The following is a 20,883-nucleotide window of genomic DNA, read 5'->3' as shown; positions in this document are numbered from 1 at the left end:
AGGAGCAGACAGCTGATATATGTTGAGGGTTAGAGCGGAGCAGACAGACAGCTGATATGATATGTTGAGGGTTAGAGCGGAGCAGACAGACAGCTGATATGATATGTTGAGGGTTAGAGCGGAGCAGACAGACAGCTGATATGATATGTTGAGGGTTAGAGCGGAGCAGACATACATGATATGTTGAGGGTTAGAGCGGAGCAGACAGACGGCTGATATGATATGTTGAGGGTTAGAGCGGAGCAGACAGACAGCTGATATGATATGTTGAGGGTTAGAGCGGAGCAGACAGACGGCTGATATGATATGTTGAGGGTTAGAGCAGAGCAGACATACATGATATGTTGAGAGTTAGAGCGGAGCAGACAGACGGCTGATATGATATGTTGAGGGTTATAGCGGAGCAGACAGACGGCTGATATGATATGTTGAGGGTTAGAGCAGAGCAGACAGGCATGATATGTTGAGGGTTAGAGCGGAGCAGACAGACGGCTGATATGATATGTTGAGGGTTATAGCGGAGCAGACAGACGGCTGATATGATATGTTGAGGGTTATAGCGGAGCAGACAGACGGCTGATATGATATGTTGAGGGTTAGAGAGGAGCAGACAGACAGCTGATATGATATGTTGAGGGTTAGAGAGGAGCAGACAGACAGCTGATATGATATGTTGAGGGTTAGAGAGGAGCAGACAGACAGCTGATATGATATGTTGAGGGTTATAGCGGAGCAGACACAGCTGATATGATATGTTGAGGGTTAGAGCGGAGCAGACAGACAGCTGATATGATATGTTGAGGGTTAGAGAGGAGCAGACAGACAGCTGATATATGTTGAGGGTTAGAGAGGAGCAGACAGACAGCTGATATGATATGTTGAGGGTTAGAGAGGAGCAGACATACAGCTGATATGATATGTTGAGGGTTAGAGAGGAGCAGACATACAGCTGATATGATATGTTGAGGGTTAGAGAGGAGCAGACAGACAGCTGATATGATATGTTGAGGGTTAGAGAGGAGCAGACAGACAGCTGATATGATATGTTGAGGGTTAGAGCGGAGCAGACAGACATGCTATGTTGAGGGTTAGAGCGGAGCAGACAGACAGCTGATATGATATGTTGAGGGTTAGAGAGGAGCAGACAGACAGCTGATATGATATGTTGAGGGTTAGAGAGGAGCATACAGACAGCTGATATGATATGTTGAGGGTTAGAGAGGAGCAGACATACAGCTGATATGATATGTTGAGGGTTAGAGAGGAGCAGACAGACAGCTGATATGATATGTTGAGGGTTAGAGAGGAGCATACAGACAGCTGATATGATATGTTGAGGGTTAGAGAGGAGCAGACAGACAGCTGATATATGTTGAGGGTTAGAGCGGAGGAGACAGACGGTATGTACAGAGGAAAGCATCAACTTCTTCCTTGGACCGAAACACCTTTTTGAATTCTCACTAGTATTCAGCTGTGCTGTGCTGTGCTGTGAGCCTGTGAAAGACACGTGTTATTGTAGGGTGTGTGTGTCTGTCTGTGTGTGTCCAAGCATACACAGTCGGCTCAAGCACAGACTAAATTCGCAACCAGGGGTTTTATATTCAGATTATATTATGGACATACTGTCTCCCTGTGTTGCTGGTTAGTTGATAAGTGGATAGGCCTACCACTGGTGTGTGTCATGTTAAATGTGCCTGTTTATTTAATATTGTACTGTAAACCGCCGGCCCTGACCTATGGCTTTATTTAATAGCAGAAGAGTCTTTATTTATCTAGATGTTTAGTCCTGTTACAGTGTCTCTCTCCTGTCCTTTGTGTTCACGTCTCTTAGTTTTAAAGGTTATTACTAATATATAATTCAGCTTCTAAAAAGTTCTGTCTATAAACATAAACAACCATCGACCCCGATTCAGGTCGTTGCTTCTGAGTGTGGCTCAAATGCCACACTACTCCCTGTATAGTGCACTATTATTGACCAGGGCCCTAGTAGAAAGTAGTGCACTAAATAGGGAATAGGGTGCCATTTTGTAGCGCAGACTCCATCTGTCACTAAGTATCTTGTTTGATGGATTCATGCTACCGATGACCTGGTTTTACACTGGCTTGAGTCCCAAATGGATCCCTATTCCCTATGTAGTGCACTACTGTTGACCAGGGCCCATAGGGCTCCATTTGGAACGGAGCCACTGCCTGCTTTCTGTTTACCAGCTAAAGTATTTTTTATACAACAGTGTTCTTCTCTCGTCTTTCAGTCTCTGATCTCTTGTAGAAACGTGTTTATTGTGCTGCCGGCATTACAGCTGGAAGGTTCACTCTCTATAACCCATCACCTCACATCAAGTCATCAGAGGAGTGGTCTCTGTCCCCCCCATATAAGACAGGGGGGGTAGGCAGGGCTAGCTATAGGCTAATGGCACTGACTGTAATATAACAGTACAGTTACTATAGGCTACGCAACGTTTTCCCCGTTGTAACGATAACAGTATAGTTACTATAGGCTACTCTACGTTTCCCCCGTTGTAATGATAACAGTATAGTTACTGTAGACTACACAACGTTTCCCCCGTTGTAATAACAACAGTATAGTTACTATAGACTACACAACGTTTCCCCCGTTGTAATGACAACAGTATAGTTACTATAGACTACACAACGTTTCCCCCGTTGTAATGACAACATTACAGTTACTATAGACTACACAACGTTTCCCCGTTGTAATGACAACATTACAGTTACTATAGGCTACACAATGTTTCCCCCGTTGTAATGACAACAGTATAGTTACTATAGACTACACAACGTTTCCCCCGTTGTAATAACAACAGTATAGTTACTATAGACTACACAACGTTTCCCCCGTTGTAATGACAACAATATAGTTACTATAGACTACACAACGTTTCCCCGTTGTAATGACAACAGTATAGTTACTATAGACTACACAACGTTTCCCCCTTTGTAATGACAACATTACAGTTACTATAGACTACACAACGTTTCCCCCGTTGTAATAACAACAGTATAGTTACTATAGACTACACAACGTTTCCTCCGTTGTAATGACAACAGTATAGTTACTATAGACTACACAACGTTTCCCCCGTTGTAATGACAACAGTATAGTTACTATAGACTACACAACATTTCCCCCGTTGTAATGACAACAGTATAGTTACTATAGACTACACAACATTTCCCCCGTTGTAACGATAACATTATAGTTACTATAGACTACACAACGTTTCCCCCGTTGTAATGACAACAGTATAGTTACTATAGACTACACAACGTTTCCCCCGTTGTAATAACAACATTATAGTTACTATAGGCTACACAACGTTCCCCCGTTGTAATGACAACATTATAGTTACTATAGACTACACAACGTTTCCCCCGTTGTAACGATAACAGTATAGTTACTATAGACTACACAGCGTTTCCCCCGTTGTAATGACAACATTATAGTTACTATAGGCTACACAACATTTCCCCCGTTGTAACGATAACAGTATAGTTACTATAGACTACACAACGTTTCCCCCGTTGTAATGATAACATTATAGTTACGATAGACTACACAATGTTTCCCCCGTTGTTACGACAACAGTATAGTACAGGCATCATCAACTAGATTCAGTCGCGGGACGATTTGTTTTCTTCAGCGGATGCTCAGGGGGCCGGAACATAATCGCAGATCATTTGGCGACTGTAAATTGTCTGTAAGAAGCCAGTACAGATATAATATTTGACTAAAACGTAATTTCAAGCCTTGCTTTCATATGATCACATCTCGATTATGCGTGGGAATACTTGGGAACAGATTTCCTAAATGAAAATGGAGCTCATTTCCTGGTGTTTTTAGTCTTATGTCGAACAATGACAATTCTAAACTTGGTGGGCCAAATATAATGAAACCTGCGGGCCGTCACCCGCGGGCCGTCACTTGGGGAACCCTACTATAGTTTCTCTCTGCGTGTTTAACAGTTCAGTATTTTAGCTGTTTTTCCTGCAGTTAAATGAAGTCCACAAAGAAGAGGTCATGAGTAATGTCATGTCTCTTGAACGTTGTAGATTTATGTTGGGGCAAAATGTAGATTTACGTTGGGGCAAAATGTAGATTTACGTTGGGGCAAAATGTAGATTTACGTTGGGGCAAAATGTAGATTTACGTTGGGGCAAAATGTAGATTTACACCTAAATAGACATACCAAAAGGTAATACTTCTTCATGAGATTGCCATAAACAATAACTAGTAACGCTGCATAATTCTAGAACGGTCTGGAACTCACCTTTCTCTGGTCAATTTGTTTAATAAATTGCTGAGGTGTACTCAATTGTAAAGGGCACAAGCTCAATTGCATAGCGAAAATATTTTTTTAATGTTATGATTCCCCCCCCCCCCTAGTCAACACATATGGGGGGGGGCTTGAAATGACAGAAATGGTTTGTACATATAAATTATAAATGTCTCACTGTAAGATTTCACCTGAAGTGTAAAATCTATACGGCAGCAAAGCATCACGAGGATGTCAGATCTGTTGCTTATCCGTCTGGAGCCTCTCTGAAAAACATCTCGAGGATGTCAGATCTGTTGCTTATCCGTCTGGAGCCTCTGAAAAACATCTCGAGGATGTCAGATCTGTTGCTTATCCGTCTGGAGCCTCTCTGAAAAACATCTCGAGGATGTCAGATCTGTTGCTTATCCGTCTGGAGCCTCTCTGAAAAACATCTCGAGGATGTCAGATCTGTTTCTTATCCGTCTGGAGCCTCTCTGAAAAACCCATGAAGCCTTGAGTCCCAGTCAGTCTGAGCACAGAGCAGCACGGACTGTTGAGTCTTCAGTCTTTACTGGGGGGGGGTCATAGACCCTGCAGCTGCTGTGTGACGGGTTCAGAGGTTATACCCGGCAGGAGGGGAAACCACTCCAGTGTTTTAGTACTACTGTCTAACATTCATGCTTTTATAATCACTGTGCTTTTCAACACACCCCTCTCTCTTGCTGAGCCCTGTCTGGTTTACCCAGCGCCTGTCACACACACACACACACACACCCACACACACACACACACACACACACCCTGGCACCGAAGGTTCATAAAACACTCTCTCTGGTTGGTTCTCAGGCTGCTTCTGGCCAGCCACTTCTGTGTGAGTGAGTGAAAGAGCTCCCCTTTACTCCACAGTAATGATGGATGACAGACAGACGGGAGGTGTGTTTCGAAGGTAATAATGAAAGACATCAGTGAAAACGAGTTGTTTTGGCACTGTGAATAATGGATGGCAGAGGCAGTCTGGCACAGGAGCTACGGTGGCCCATGTGGAACAAATGAAGAGATTGGAGCCAGTGGACTGGCTCAGATATCATCTGTCATAATGAGCTGGCCTACGGAGCTTGACTGTGTCCCAGAGTAGCGCTGTTAGGTCTGTGTCTCAGGCTTTGTGGCCTGGTCCAGTGTGTTAGACAGACTAGACTGGCTGTGGAGGAAGTAGTCTCAGTTACAGCGAGGTCGCTTAGTGTAGTCAGTAGCTGTGTTCCAGTGACTCGGCATAGTCTGTAGAGTCATCTACTGTAACAGTCCTAGTGTCTCACAGAAACCCAGGATAAGTTGGCGTTAAGACACCACACTTCCGTTTACATTAGACTCTAGTCTTATCTGTCTGTTAGGGAGGGAGAGCTGCACTTCATTTACATTAGACTCTAGTCTTATCTGCCTGTTAGGGAGGGAGAGCTGCACTTCATTTACATTAGACTCTAGTCTTATCTGCCTGTTAGGGAGAGCTGCACTTCATTTACATTAGTCTCTAGTCTTATCTGCCTGTTAGGGAGGGAGAGCTGCACTTAATTTACATTAGACTCTAGTCTTATCTGGCTGTTAGGGAGGGAGAGCTGCACTTCATTTACATTAGACTCTAGTCTTACCTGCCTGTTAGGGAGGGAGAGCTGCACTTCATTTACATTAGACTCTAGTCTTATCTGTCTGTTAGGGAGGGAGAGCTGCACTTAATTTACATTAGACTCTAGTCTTATCTGCCTGTTAGGGAGGGAGAGCTGCACTTCATTTACATTAGACTCTAGTCTTATCTGCCTGTTAGGGAGGGAGAGCTGCACTTAATTTACATTGGACTCTAGTCTTATCTGCCTGTTAGGGAGGGAGAGCTGCACTTCATTTACATTAGACTCTAGTCTTATCTGTCTGTTAGGGAGGGAGAGCTGCACTTCATTTACATTAGACTCTAGTCTTATCTGCCTGTTAGGGAGGGAGAGCTGCACTCCATTTACATTAGACTCTAGTCTTATCTGCCTGTTAGGGAGGGAGAGCTGCACTTCATTTACATTAGACTCTAGTCTTATCTGCCTGTTAGGGAGGGAGAGCTGCACTTCATTTACATTAGACTCTAGTCTTATCTGTCTGTTAGGGAGGGAGAGCTGCTTCCTCTTACTGCTGTCTCCTGGCTCTATGGAGCCCCTCTCTGGCCCCATGCTGTCCTCTGTCTCCTGGCTCTATGGAGCCCCTCTCTGGCCCCATGCTGTCCTCTGTCTCCTGGCTCTATGGAGACCCTCTCTGGCCCCATGCTGTCCTCTGTCTCCTGGCTCTATGGAGACCCTCTCTGGCCCCATGCTGTCCTCTGTCTCCTGGCTCTATGGAGACCCTCTCTGGCCCCATGCTGTCCTCTGTCTCCTGGCTCTATGGATACCCTCTCTGGCCCCATGCTGTCCTCTGTCTCCTGGCTCTATGGAAACCCTCTCTGGCCCCATGCTGTCCTCTATCCTGGCTCTATGGAGCCCCTCTCTGGCCCCTTGCTGAGAGGCTCTTGCATGGTAATCACATTTTATTTGTTACATGCGCCGAATACAACCGGTGTAGACCTCACCGTGAAATTCTTCGCTTCCAAGCCCTTAACCAACAATGCAGTTCAAGAAATAGAGTTAAGAAATTATTTACTATATAAAAAATAAAATAAAAAGTAACACAAAATAACAATAACGAGACTATATACAGGGGGTTACTGTACCGAGTCAATGTGGAGGTTATATACAGGGTGTTACGGTACAGAGTCAATGTGAGGGGGACAGGTTAGAGGTAATTGGTACATGTAGGCAGGGGTAAAGTGACTATGCATAGATAATAAACAGAGAGTAGCATCATTGTTAAAACAAAGGTGGATGTCAATGTAAATAGTCTGGGTGGCCATTTGATTAGATGTTCAGCAGTCTTATGGCTTGGGGGGGGTAGAAGCTGTTTGGGAACCTTTTGGACCTAGCCTTGGCGCTCCGGTACCGCTTGCCGTGCGTTAGCCTAGAGAACAGTCTATGACTAGGGTGTCTGGAGTCTTTTTAGGGCCTTCCTCTGACACGGCCTGGTTTAGAGGTCCTAGATGGCAGGAAGCTTGGCCCCAGTGATGTACTGGCCAGTACTCACTACCCTCTGTAGGACCTTACGGTCGGATGCCAAGCAGTTTCCCTACCAGGCGGCGATGCAGCCGGGCAGGAAGGAGATGATTATGATGCTCTGTTCCTTTTAAAACTACAGCAACGTGACATACAGTAGAAGACATTTGGATCTATATGCATTACCTTCCTGACTGGTTCAGTGTTATTCTTTCCCCTCAGGAAATACGTTTCATAAGAACTGTTAATGGCAACATATGTAGAGATGAAACTCCTGTTTCCTCTCGCTCTCTCCCCTCCCTCGCTCTCTCCCCTCCCTCGCTCTCTCCCCTCCCTCGCTCTCTCCCTCGCTCTCTCTCCTCCCTCGCTCTCTCCCTCGCTCGCTCTCTCCCTCGCTCTCTCCCCTCCCTCGCTCTCTCCCTCGCTCTCTCCCTCGCTCTCTCCCTCGCTCTCTCCCCTCCCTCGCTCTCTCCCTCGCTCTCTCCCTCGCTCTCTCCCTCGCTCTCTCCCTCGCTCTCTCGCTCGCTCTCTCCCTCGCTCTCTCCCTCGCTCTCTCCCCTCCCTCGCTCTCTCCCTCGCTCTCTCCCTCGCTCTCTCCCTCGCTCTCTCCCTCGCTCTCTCCCTCGCTCGCTCTCTCCCTCGCTCGCTCTCTCCCTCGCTCGCTCTCGCCCCTCGCTCGCTCTCGCCCCTCGCTCGCTCTCTCCCTCGCTCGCTCTCTCCCTCGCTCGCTCTCTCCCTCGCTCGCTCCCTCTCTCCCCCTCGCTCGCTCGCTCCCTCGCTCTCTCCCTCGCTCTCTCCCTCGCTCGCTCTCTCCCTCGCTCGCTCTCTCCCTCGCTCGCTCTCTCCCTCGCTCGCTCTCTCCCCTCCCTCGCTCTCTCCCCTCCCTCGCTCTCTCCCCTCCCTCGCTCTCTCGCTCTCCTCCCTCGCTCTCTACCCTCTCTCACTCTCTCCCCTCTCTCGCTCTCTACCCTCCCCTCTCCCTCGATCTCTCCCTCGCTCTCTCCCCTCCCTCGCTCTCTCCCCTCCCTCGCTCTCTCCCCTCCCTCGCTCTCTCCCCTCCCTCGCTCTCTCGCTCTCTCACTCTCTACCCTCCCCTCTCCCTCGCTCTCTCCCCTCTCCCTCGCTCTCTCCCCTCTCCCTCCCTCTCTCCCCTCTCCCTCGCTCTCTCCCCTCCCTCTCGCTCTCTCCCCTCTCCCTCGCTCTCTCCCCTCTCCCTCCCTCTCTCCCCTCTCTCTCGCTCTCTCCCCTCTCCCTCGCTCTCTCCCCTCTCCCTCCCTCTCTCCCCTCCCTCTCGCTCTCTCCCCTCTCCCTCCCTCTCTCCCCTCCCTCTCGCTCTCTCCCCTCTCCCTCCCTCTCTCCCCTCTCCCTCCCTCTCTCCCCTCTCCCTCTCTCTCTTTGTCTTTTCTGTGAGTAGCTGTTTTTGTCCATGTTGTTGTTGCTATAGATGTATATCCTGGCTTGTAAACCACGGGCCTGTTCACCAAGAACTGTGATTTATGGGTAATGCACACGGCTGACCTAGAGGGTCGCCAATCTGGACCGCTGCTGCTTATGCTGCACTTTCCCCTCCTGTGAAGTGAGCTGGAGAGCTGGGTAACCCAAATGGCACGCTTATTCCCTATTTTAGTACACTACTTTTGACCAGAGTCCTATGGGGTTCCTCATAGTATTTTGGGAATAGGGTTCCATTTGGGCCGCGGTGGATTGGTTCTGTCTGGGTCTGAGGCCAGGGAATGGAGCTCAGTTCCTTTTCCTTGGCAGAGTCTGAGCTGAACCTCGTCAGGCTGTAAGACACCGCTATATAGATGCAGATAGAGAGGCTTTATCAGACAGTTGTCTGGGCCTGGGGAGTGAGTGAGTGAGTGGAAGGGTTAGTGTGTGCCTGAGGGAGAGAGTGAACGTGTGTGTGTGTGTGTGTGTGTGTGTGTGTGTGTGTGTGTGTGTGTGTGTGTGTGTGTGTGTGTGTGTGTGTGTGTGTGTGTGTGTGTGTGTGTGTGTGTGTGTGTGTGTGTGTGTGTGCTTTGTACTGAACAGGCCTGACACCAGTAGTGTTTAGTGAGGGTGTGTTGATGGTTACCAGTGGAACAGCCTCCTGAGAATCAGATAAAAAAAATTTAAATAACAAAAAGCTATCTCCCTTTCTCCTTCCCTCACGTTCTTTTGCTCATTCCCTTCCTTCCCTCTCTCCTTCCCTTCCTTCCCTCTCTCCTTCCCTCTCTCCTTCCCTCCTTTTCACTTTCTCTCTCTCCTTTCCTCACTCGCTTGCACGCTCCCTCCTTTCCCCGCTCTCTCTCTCTCTCTCTCTCTCTCTCTCTCTCTCTCTCTCTCTCTCTCTCTCTCTCTCTCTCTCTCTCTCTCTCTCGTTAGCCCTACAGATTGGTGAGAACTACCCCCCCCCCCCTATTCCTACGTGCCTGTGAATTCCTCCCTGTGTTTATGCCCGTAGCTCCATGTTGTATTGTCTTCAGTAGATCTAGAGGCTGGAAGTATAAGTCATGAATGTATCCCTGCTATGTGCCCTTGCGCTGCTAGGAAGCCACTAGTCTTAAATAGAGTTTCTTTGTATTCCGTTATTTACTCTCAAACTGCTCTGGGTGTTTCTGCGTTCCTCCACCCTCAAAAACAAGTCACCACAATGTTGTTGGATGTTATTATAGAAAGGAAATAAAATATAATTTTAACCCCTTAACCAATCGATCTAGTGATTTTATATGAATGGCCGTCGTACGGTTCCATGTGACGCTTTTTAACCAGTACAGCTGTTGTTATAGTGGGCTTTATCAAGGGGATTACACACATTTCAATGATCCTTTCTGACACTAGAATGGGCTTTTTAAAAATAAAACAAACATAAATAAATGACCTTGTAAAATATAAGCGTTTGTCTTTAGTTACTGACTGTGTCACTGGTTCAAGGTAACGAGAGTTAGTCTGCTATATGACATCATCATTCACACCAGAACAGCTTCATGCTTATAATCAACAACAGAATTCAAATCTGCCAAAACCGTCACTACTCGCACTTCCCTGGTATTGTAGCCGCTGAACAAAAGGCAGACAGGCCTTAGTCAGAACATCCCACGTCTCAAACTATGGAAAGAACAATGAGTTATGTCCTGAAACTATGACTGCAGTAGGTTTTAGTCCCCCCCCCCCCCCCCCCCCCCCCGAGTGGAGAAATGCAACTGAAGCACAAAATGAGTCCTTTTTAAATTCATGATTTGGTGCGAACCGTGACTGAAGCTGAGCAGAAATGACAACAGGAAGAATTTTAGAAATCTCTGCAAAGATATATTTGTTCTGCGTGAAAAACGCTGAATTCTACATTAACACGGCCTCTTCTAGTTAAAGCTGCAATATGTATCTTTTTTGGATGACCAGACCAAATTCACATAGAAATGTGTGTTATAGATCTGTCATTTGCATTGAATGCAAATCTAAGCAGCAGTAGATATGTTCTATGTGAACTATTTCTACGCTTCCTGTTTAGTTTAGTTTTTAATATATTTTACTTCCTTGTTTTGTACACCAGCTTCAAACACCTGAAAAAGACAATGTTTTTTTCTTATGGAAAATATATTTCCCAGCGCTTTAAGATGGAACAATGAAGTCTCTACACACTATACTTCCTTGTTTTGTCACAGAAACTGAAATTAGGCGAACCATTAGAATTTTAGCAATCAGGAAATGGCAGAGGGATTTTTAAAGTTAGATTATATCATCAGATAGTTGACTTGCTTACAGATCCCAGTACATCCAGAACATGCCTCAAACTACAGAAACTACAGCTGCCTTCCCAGTCCACCTGGTCGTGCTGCTGCTCCAGTTTCAACTGTTCTGCCTGCGGCTATGGGACCCTGACCTGTTCACCGGTCGCGCTACCTGTCCCAGACCTGCTGTTTTCAACTCTCTAGAGACAGCAGGAGCGGTAGAGATACTCTTAATGATCGGCTATGAAAAGCCAACTGACATTTACTCCTGAGGTGCTGTCTTGCTACACCCTCGATAACTACTGTGATTATTATTATTTGACCATGCTGGTTATTTATGAACATTTGAACATCTTGGCCATGTTCTGTTATAATCTCTACCCGGCACAGCCAGAAGAGGACTGGCCACCCCTCATAGCCTGGTTCCTCTCTAGGTTTCTTCCTAGGTTTTGGCCTTTCTAGGGAGTTTTTCCTAGCCACCGTGCTTCTACACCTGCATTGCTTGCTGTTTGGGGTTTTAGGCTGGGTTTCTGTACAGCACTTCGAGATATTAGCTGATGTACGAAGGGCTATATAAATAAATTTGAAATTTTTACTTTAGTTCACCCTGAGTATCATCTGACTCTGACTATGCCACTTGTGTCACAGAGTTCCAGGAAACCAACCTAATATTAAACACAATGTTCCTCTTTTGTCAACTAAATGATTTATTGATCTTTACAAAACACTACACCCGATCAAATGGCACCCTACTATTCTCTATGGCATATGGTCAAAAGTAGTGCACTATATAGAGAATAGGAATCTATTTGGGATGCATGCTGGGCTATTTATGTGCCTGGAAACAGTGAATTTCTGTGTTAGGCCTATGTGTTAGAGCTGCCTCTGTGACGGGATGATCGTTAGCTTGGTGTGTCCCTTCTCCAGACTCATTTGGTGTAGCTAGACTAGCTAACCTAGTGTCCTGGTCTGCCGATGGTTTCAGGCGAGGGGTGGTCCTTATGGAATAACTGGGTCACAATGATAGAGGGGTTGTCATGGTAATAGAGGGGTTGTTATGGTGATAGAGGGGTTGTTATTGTGTGTTTTTTTTACTCAGGAGGAAAACCCGTAGGTGGAGGGGAGACGGGCCACAGCTGAGGCTACTCCCAGCCTGCAGCTGCTGTGTGTGTGTGTGTGGCTCTTAGGTAGAGTGAGTTAACCTCTGCAGAGATCTCTAGGTGCTGTGGGTTGTGGATCAGGGACCTTTTGTTTGTGTGTTTGTCTCTCTGTATTCAAGGAACACGTCCCAGGGGGCCGGGTTGTTTTGCAGGGCTCAGGTTGTGTTGATGCCGAGCTTGATGTGCAGCTGGCATGGCTGTGAAGGGCTGACTGTGCCAACCCTCGTCTGGGTTGCTCCCGACCCCTCGCCACTACAGAACGCTTTGATCTGCCTGTCCAAGAAGAGTCTGTGTCTTTCTGTCCCAGAAAAATATTGTTTTACTTGTAGTTTTAGATTTGTGAAATGAATCCTACTTTTATGGTTTCAGACTTGTGAAATGAATCCTACTTTTCTTCCCCAGATTATATTGCTGATTATTATATTTATGAAAACACTGTTGCAAATTGCTAGACAGAGATATCCAACAGTTACTGAATAGGGCTGTGTGCTGGTTCATTGGAAGATTAGATATGTTAAGCCCAGTTCAGATACGTCAGATGAGACGCGATGAGAGAGAGCTAGCTAGCTATAGCTTGTCTATCTTGCTGATATTTATCTGACAGTTCACAAAGTGGTTACGGATGAAGACCGGCATACAAATAAAATAACGGTCATAACCATTTAAAAAATAGATTAAACATGGACTCTTAACAAACGTGATGCAACTTTGTTTCCCCTGGCTGTAACAAACAAGGTGTTCTAGCACCACGCCCCCTTCCGGTTAAAGGATCTGTTGTTAGACGTACACCACAGACTTCGCCATTTCTTTTCTAACTTTGCGTCGTCTTCAGTTCAGCCGGAGTCTGTTGAAAGAGCTACCAAAACCTCAGAAGATCAAAATAAAGGGTTTTCAAAAAAAACTTGAAGTCGTCAGCCACTCAGCCTTGTTAAAACACTCCAAACCAGAAGGGGGCAGTAGAGTTGACTGGCAGTGCCTGTCCGTGCGCGTTGCTTATGGTCACAGAGGAAGAGAACCTCCATCTGAAGACTCAGTTTTCCAGAAACCAAATGAAAAGACTTCCAGGCAGTGAAACAACAGTATCTTCCAGGAGTCACGGACGTTTCCACTTCCCACCAAGATAAACAAAACACAACTCTCCACTTTCTTTCCTTAATAAGTGATTCATTTAACACCATTTCTGGTCCCTTTTTTTACCAGAACTGTTTATTTTTTATACTCCCAGGGTTCTTTTACAAGGTTTTAGCATAGCAAGATATCTGTAAAGGTTAAATAAAAATAAATATCTTCCTGCTTAGGTTGGTTTAATGGCCAAGTAGTTAATTCACCTTAATATCCTTAGCTGGCAGAGCGCTGTGTGTTTTAAGTCTTGTGTTCATCAGTACAGCGTTTTACTGCTGCCTGTAGTATGACTCATGTGCTGTGTGTTTTAAGTCTTGTGTTCATCAGTGTTTTACTGCTGCCTGTAGTATGACTCATGTGCTGTGTGTTTTAAGTCTTGTGTTCATCAGTGTTTTACTGCTGCCTGTAGTATGACTCATGTGCTGTGTGTTTTAAGTCTTGTGTTCATCAGTGTTTTACTGCTGCCTGTAGTATGACTCATGCGCTGTGTGTTTTAAGTCTTGTGTTCATCAGTACAGTGTTTTACTGCTGCCTGTAGTATGACTCATGCGCTGTGTGTTTTAAGTCTTGTGTTCATCAGTACAGTGTTTTACTGCTGCCTGTAGTATGACTCATGCGCTGTGTGTTTTAAGTCTTGTGTTCATCAGTGTTTTACTGCTGCCTGTAGTATGACTCATGCGCTGTGTGTTTTAAGTCTTGTGTTCATCAGTGTTTTACTGCTGCCTGTAGTATGACTCATGTGCTGTGTGTTTTAAGTCTTGTGTTCATCAGTACAGTGTTTTACTGCTGCCTGTAGTATGACTCATGCGCTGTGTGTTTTAAGTCTTGTGTTCATCAGTACAGCGTTTTACTGCTGCCTGTAGTATGACTCATGCGCTGTGTGTTTTAAGTCTTGTGTTCATCAGTGTTTTACTGCTGCCTGTAGTATGACTCATGTGCTGTGTGTTTTAAGTCTTGTGTTCATCAGTGTTTTACTGCTGCCTGTAGTATGACTCATGTGCTGTGTGTTTTAAGTCTTGTGTTCATCAGTACAGCGTTTTACTGCTGCCTGTAGTATGACTCATGTGCTGTGTGTTTTAAGTCTTGTGTTCATCAGTGTTTTACTGCTGCCTGTAGTATGACTCATGTGCTGTGTGTTTTAAGTCTTGTGTTCATCAGCGTTTCACTGCTGCCTGTAGTATGACTCATGTGCTGTGTGTTTTAAGTCGTGTTCATCAGCGTTTCACTGCTGCCTGTAGTATGACTCATGTGCTGTGTGTTTTAAGTCTTGTGTTCATCAGTGTTTTACTGCTGCCTGTAGTATGACTCATGTGCTGTGTGTTTTAAGTCTTGTGTTCATCAGTGTTTTACTGCTGCCTGTAGTATGACTCATGCGCTGTGTGTTTTAAGTCTTGTGTTCATCAGTGTTTTACTGCTTCAGGAGGAGTAATGGGGTAAGTTCTCACAGTAAACAATCTGTTAAAACGATGGAACAGTCATCTAAGGTGATGAACACAACGAGAGGCACACACACACACACACACACACACACACACACACACACACACACACACACACACACACACACACACAGTATGGAGTTGCATTAAACTAATCTGGCATTAGATTTAGTGTCGTGACTCGTATTTTCTATCTCCCCCAAAGGTTTTGCGGATGTTAAGTGATTTAGAATTGATCATGTTGCTGTTGCGTTTTTGGTAAACGCCTCATTTCTCACACCAGTGGGTGTCATTCCCACCACGCTAGGTTCCAGTGTGCGTCGTCCCACCACGCTAGGTTCCAGTGTGCGTCGTCCCACCACGCTAGGTTCCAGTGTGCGTCGTCCCACCACGCTAGGTTCCAGTGGGCGTCGTCCCACCACGCTAGGTTCCAGTGGGCGTCGTCCCACCACGCTAGGTTCCAGTGGGCGTCATCCCACCACGCTAGGTTCCAGTGGGCGTCATTCCCACCACGCTAGGTTCCAGTGGGCGTCGTCCCACCACGCTAGGTTCCAGTGGGCGTCGTCCCACCACGCTAGGTTCCAGTGGGCGTCGTCCCACCACGCTAGGTTCCAGTGGGCGTCATCCCACCACGCTAGGTTCCAGTGGGTGTCATTCCCACCACGCTAGGTTCCAGTGGGCGTCGTCCCACCACGCTAGGTTCCAGTGGGCGTCGTCCCACCACGCTAGGTTCCAGTGGGCGTCGTCCCACCACGCTAGGTTCCAGTGGGCGTCATCCCACCACGCTAGGTTCCAGTGGGCGTCATCCCACCACGCTAGGTTCCAGTGGGCGTCATCCCACCACGCTAGGTTCCAGTGGGCGTCATCCCACCACGCTAGGTTCCAGTGGGCGTCATCCCACCACGCTAGGTTCCAGTGGGCGTTATCCCACCACGCTAGGTTCCAGTGGGCGTCATCCCACCACGCTAGGTTCCAGTGGGCGTCATCCCACCACGCTAGGTTAGCTGGAGGACTTCCTGCTGCTCTTTTCTGTTTGTTTTTTCTCCTTTTCCCCGTTTTTACTGTAAATTTAGTTCTGGTTTTACTTCTGTCAACAACAATTACTGTACCACTGCCTTCACAGCAACATGGGTTCTGTAGCCTTTAACACCGTGGGTTTGTTCCTAATGACATCCTGTTATATAACCTTTTACACTGTGGGTTTGTTCCTAATGACTTCCTGTTATATAACCTTTTACACTGTGGGTTTGTTCCTAATGACATCCTGTTATATAACCTTTCACACTGTGGGTTTGTTCCTAATGACATCCTGTTATATAACCTTTCACACTGTGGGTTTGTTCCTAATGACATCCTGTTATATAACCTTTTACACTGTGGGTTTGTTCCTAATGACTTCCTGTTATATAACCTTTTACACTGTGGGTTTGTTCCTAATGACATCCTGTTATATAACCTTTCACACTGTGGGTTTGTTCCTAATGACATCCTGTTATATAACCTTTCACACTGTGGGTTTGTTCCTAATGACATCCTGTTATATAACCTTTTACACTGTGGGTTTGTTCCTACTGACATCCTGTTATATAACCTTTTACACTGTGGGTTTGTTCCTACTGACATCCTGTTATATAACCTTTTACACTGTGGGTTTGTTCCTAATGACATCCTGTTATATAACCTTTTACACTGTGGGTTTGTTCCTACTGACATCCTGTTATATAACCTTTTACACTGTGGGTTTGTTCCTACTGACATCCTGTTATATAACCTTTTACACTGTGGGTTTGTTCCTAATGACGTCCTGTTATATAACCTTTTACACTGTGGGTTTGTTCCTAATGACGTCCTGTTATATAACCTTTTACACTGTGGGTTTGTTCCTAATGACATCCTGTTATATAACCTTTTACACTGTGGGTTTGTTCCTAATGACATCCTGTTATATAACCTTTTACACTGTGGGTGTGTTCCTAATGACATCCTGTTATATAACCTTTTACACTGTGGGTTTGTTCCTAATGACATCCTGTTATATAACCTTTTACACTGTGGGTGTGTTCCTAATGACATCCTGTTATATAACCTTTTACACTGTGGGTTTGTTCCTAATGACATCCTGTTATATAACCTTTTACACTGTGGGTTTGTTCCTAATGACATCCTGTTATATAACCTTTTACACTGTGGGTTTGTTCCTAATGACATCCTGTTATATAACCTTTTACACTGTGGGTGTGTTCCTAATGACATCCTGTTATATAACCTTTTACACTGTGGGTTTGTTCCTAATGACATCCTGTTATATAACCTTTTACCTGTGGGTTTGTTCCTAATGACATCCAGTTATATAACCTTTTATACTGTGGGTTTGTTCCTAATGACATCCTGTTATATAACCTTTTACACTGTGGGTGTGTTCCTAATGACATCCTGTTATATAACCTTTTACACTGTGGGTTTGTTCCTACTGACATCCTGTTATATAACCTTTCACACTGTGGGTTTGTTCCTAATGACATCCTGTTATATAACCTTTTACACTGTGGGTTTGTTCCTAATGACATCCTGTTATATAACCTTTCACACTGTGGGTTTGTTCCTAATGACGTCCTGTTATATAACCTTTTACACTGTGGGTTTGTTCCTAATGACGTCCTGTTATATAACCTTTTACACTGTGGGTTTGTTCCTAATGACATCCTGTTATATAACCTTTTACACTGTGGGTTTGTTCCTAATGACATCCTGTTATATAACCTTTTACACTGTGGGTGTGTTCCTAATGACATCCTGTTATATAACCTTTTACACTGTGGGTTTGTTCCTAATGACATCCTGTTATATAACCTTTTACACTGTGGGTGTGTTCCTAATGACATCCTGTTATATAACCTTTTACACTGTGGGTTTGTTCCTAATGACATCCTGTTATATAACCTTTTACACTGTGGGTTTGTTCCTAATGACATCCTGTTATATAACCTTTTACACTGTGGGTTTGTTCCTAATGACATCCTGTTATATAACCTTTTACACTGTGGGTGTGTTCCTAATGACATCCTGTTATATAACCTTTTACACTGTGGGTTTGTTCCTAATGACATCCTGTTATATAACCTTTTACACTGTGGGTTTGTTCCTAATGACATCCAGTTATATAACCTTTTATACTGTGGGTTTGTTCCTAATGACATCCTGTTATATAACCTTTTACACTGTGGGTGTGTTCCTAATGACATCCTGTTATATAACCTTTTACACTGTGGGTTTGTTCCTACTGACATCCTGTTATATAACCTTTCACACTGTGGGTTTGTTCCTAATGACATCCTGTTATATAACCTTTTACACTGTGGGTTTGTTCCTAATGACATCCTGTTATATAACCTTTCACACTGTGGGTTTGTTCCTAATGACATCCTGTTATATAACCTTTTACACTGTGGGTTTGTTCCTACTGACATCCTGTTATATAACCTTTTACACTGTGGGTTTGTTCCTAATGACATCCTGTTATATAACCTTTTACACTGTGGGTTTGTTCCTAATGACATCCTGTTATATAACCTTTTACACTGTGGGTTTGTTCCTAATGACATCCTGTTATATAACCTTTTACACTGTGGGTTTGTTCCTAATGACATCCTGTTATATAACCTTTTACACTGTGGGTGTGTTCCTAATGACATCCTGTTATATAACCTTTTACACTGTGGGTTTGTTCCTAATGACATCCTGTTATATAACCTTTAACACTGTGGGTGTGTTCCTAATGACATCCTGTTATATAACCTTTTACACTGTGGGTTTGTTCCTAATGACATCCTGTTATATAACCTTTTACACTGTGGGTTTGTTCCTAATGACATCCTGTTATATAACCTTTCACACTGTGGGTGTGTTCCTAATGACATCCTGTTATATAACCTTTTACACTGTGGGTTTGTTCCTAATGACATCCTGTTATATAACCTTTTACACTGTGGGTGTGTTCCTAATGACATCCTGTTATATAACCTTTTACACTGTGGGTTTGTTCCTAATGACATCCTGTTATATAACCTTTTACACTGTGGGTTTGTTCCTAATGACATCCTGTTATATAACCTTTTATACTGTGGGTTTGTTCCTAATGACATCCTGTTATATAACCTTTTACACTGTGGGTGTGTTCCTAATGACATCCTGTTATATAACCTTTTACACTGTGGGTTTGTTCCTAATGACATCCTGTTATATAACCTTTAACACTGTGGGTTTGTTCCTAATGACATCCTGTTATATAACCTTTTACACTGGATTTGTTCCTAATGACATCCTGTTATATAACCTTTCACACTGTGGGTGTGTTCCTAATGACATCCTGTTATATAACCTTTTACACTGTGGGTTTGTTCCTAATGACATCCTGTTATATAACCTTTTACACTGTGGGTGTGTTCCTAATGACATCCTGTTATATAACCTTTCACACTGTGGGTTTGTTCCTACTGACATCCTGTTATATAACCTTTTACACTGTGGGTTTGTTCCTAATGACATCCTGTTATATAACCTTTCACACTGTGGGTTTGTTCCTACTGACATCCTGTTATATAACCTTTCACACTGTGGGTGTGTTCCTAATGACATCCTGTTATATAACCTCTGTTCACTGTTCGCTCCAAATCATGAATGCAAAAGGCCAAATATGTTTTCCGGTGATAAACAGGAGAAATCAGAGCCACGCATCGTTTTTGCAAAAAATTAACATTTTTGTTCGCAAATGGTTTAAAACGCAGATTTTGTTTTGGGGGTGGGGGTGGGGTGTCTGTTTTTGAAAAAATGCAGATTTAGTGAAGTTAATGCGACCCCTGATTTAGTGTACTACTCTTGACCAGGGCTCTGGTTGAAAGTAGTTCACTATCTAGGGAATAGGATGCTATATGGAATTAATGGTGTCCTACATACCATCAGGCTTACACTCTGTAGCCTAGCCTCTGTCGTTGTTTACTATAGCTTCTCTCCAGGATGTGATGAGGAAGGGAGGGGGTGTCCTAAGGTGCCTGGCCTATCCCTGCCTCCTCGCTCTGGCTATAGGCCTTTGATATGTTGTGTTATCTGAGGCGAGGAAAGGCAAGAAGGGGGTGTCGGGGTGGCTCCTGGGTTCTCCCTTCCTGCGACCCGTGTGGTGCGTGAGAGCCTGCCTCCCTTAGAGCCTCAGAGCCCGACACGGCGGGGAGGGTGTGTGTGTGTGTGTGTGTGTGTGAGCAAGCAAGCGACACAGGGCCTGTTTTTGCTTCAGTGAGGCTGGGTAATGGATAGTAAGTGAAATATCTAGTTCAGCGGTGTGGGAGGATGCAGGAGGCTTGCACTGCGCCAGGCAGGCTGGCCTAGAATCATACTGTGTGTGTGTGTGTGTTTATTACACAGTGTGACATGTCTCCTGGCAGATAGAGTGGAGGCTGGGGTATGGAAGATAGGACTCCCACTATCCCCCTGAGGTCCAGCGGATCCTGGCATCGTATTCCACCTCGCCTCCCCCTCGCTGCTCTGGTCAGGGAGGAGGAGGGGGAGGACACACAATTAATTGCAGTAACTGGAGAAGTGCATTATTAATGGGTGTGTGGAACGGGCTGAACGGTCCTGGGTTGTTGAGCTCTGATTTGATCTAATACTGAACTTCTGTTGTCTTCCCTCCACCTCTCTCTCTTCGCTTACGCTCTCTGTCTCCGTCTCTGTCTCCCTCCACCTCTCTCTCTTCGCTTACGCTCTCTGTCTCCGTCTCTGTCTCCCTCCACCTCTCTCTCTTCGCTTTGTCTCTCTGTCGCCGTCTCTGTCTCGCTCCTTCTCTCTCTCTCCCGCTGTTTCTCTCTCTCTCCCGCTGTTTCTCTCTCTCTCCTGCTGTTTCTCTCTCTCTCCTGCTGTTTCTCCCTCTCTCCCGCTCTCTCCCTCCCTCCAGAGGACCCAGCAGAGGCTGATCTGTGGCTACTCAACAGCTGCACTGTGAAAAACCCGGCCGAAGATCACTTCAGAAACTCCATCAAGTAAGGCCCCTGTACTCCTCTTCCTCTCCTAGT

At 45.2% G+C, this 20,883-nt stretch overlaps 1 protein-coding gene across 1 annotated transcript in view; it reads left to right on the top strand.

The window, feature by feature from the left end:
• LOC120047348 (threonylcarbamoyladenosine tRNA methylthiotransferase-like) overlaps positions 1 to 20,883 on the top strand; it is a 317,214-nt gene that overhangs the window by 81,549 nt on the left and 214,782 nt on the right. The window contains exon 4 of the mRNA XM_038992872.1: positions 20,766 to 20,850. Coding sequence (XP_038848800.1) covers positions 20,766 to 20,850 — 85 coding nt within the window. The remainder of the gene's footprint in view (positions 1 to 20,765; positions 20,851 to 20,883) is intronic.

Source organism: Salvelinus namaycush, chromosome 5 (genome assembly GCF_016432855.1).
Source record: "Salvelinus namaycush isolate Seneca chromosome 5, SaNama_1.0, whole genome shotgun sequence".
Lineage (NCBI taxonomy): Eukaryota > Metazoa > Chordata > Actinopteri > Salmoniformes > Salmonidae > Salvelinus > Salvelinus namaycush.
The sequence above is the reverse complement of the archived record's forward strand: the minus strand, read 5'-3'. Positions and strand labels throughout refer to the sequence as shown.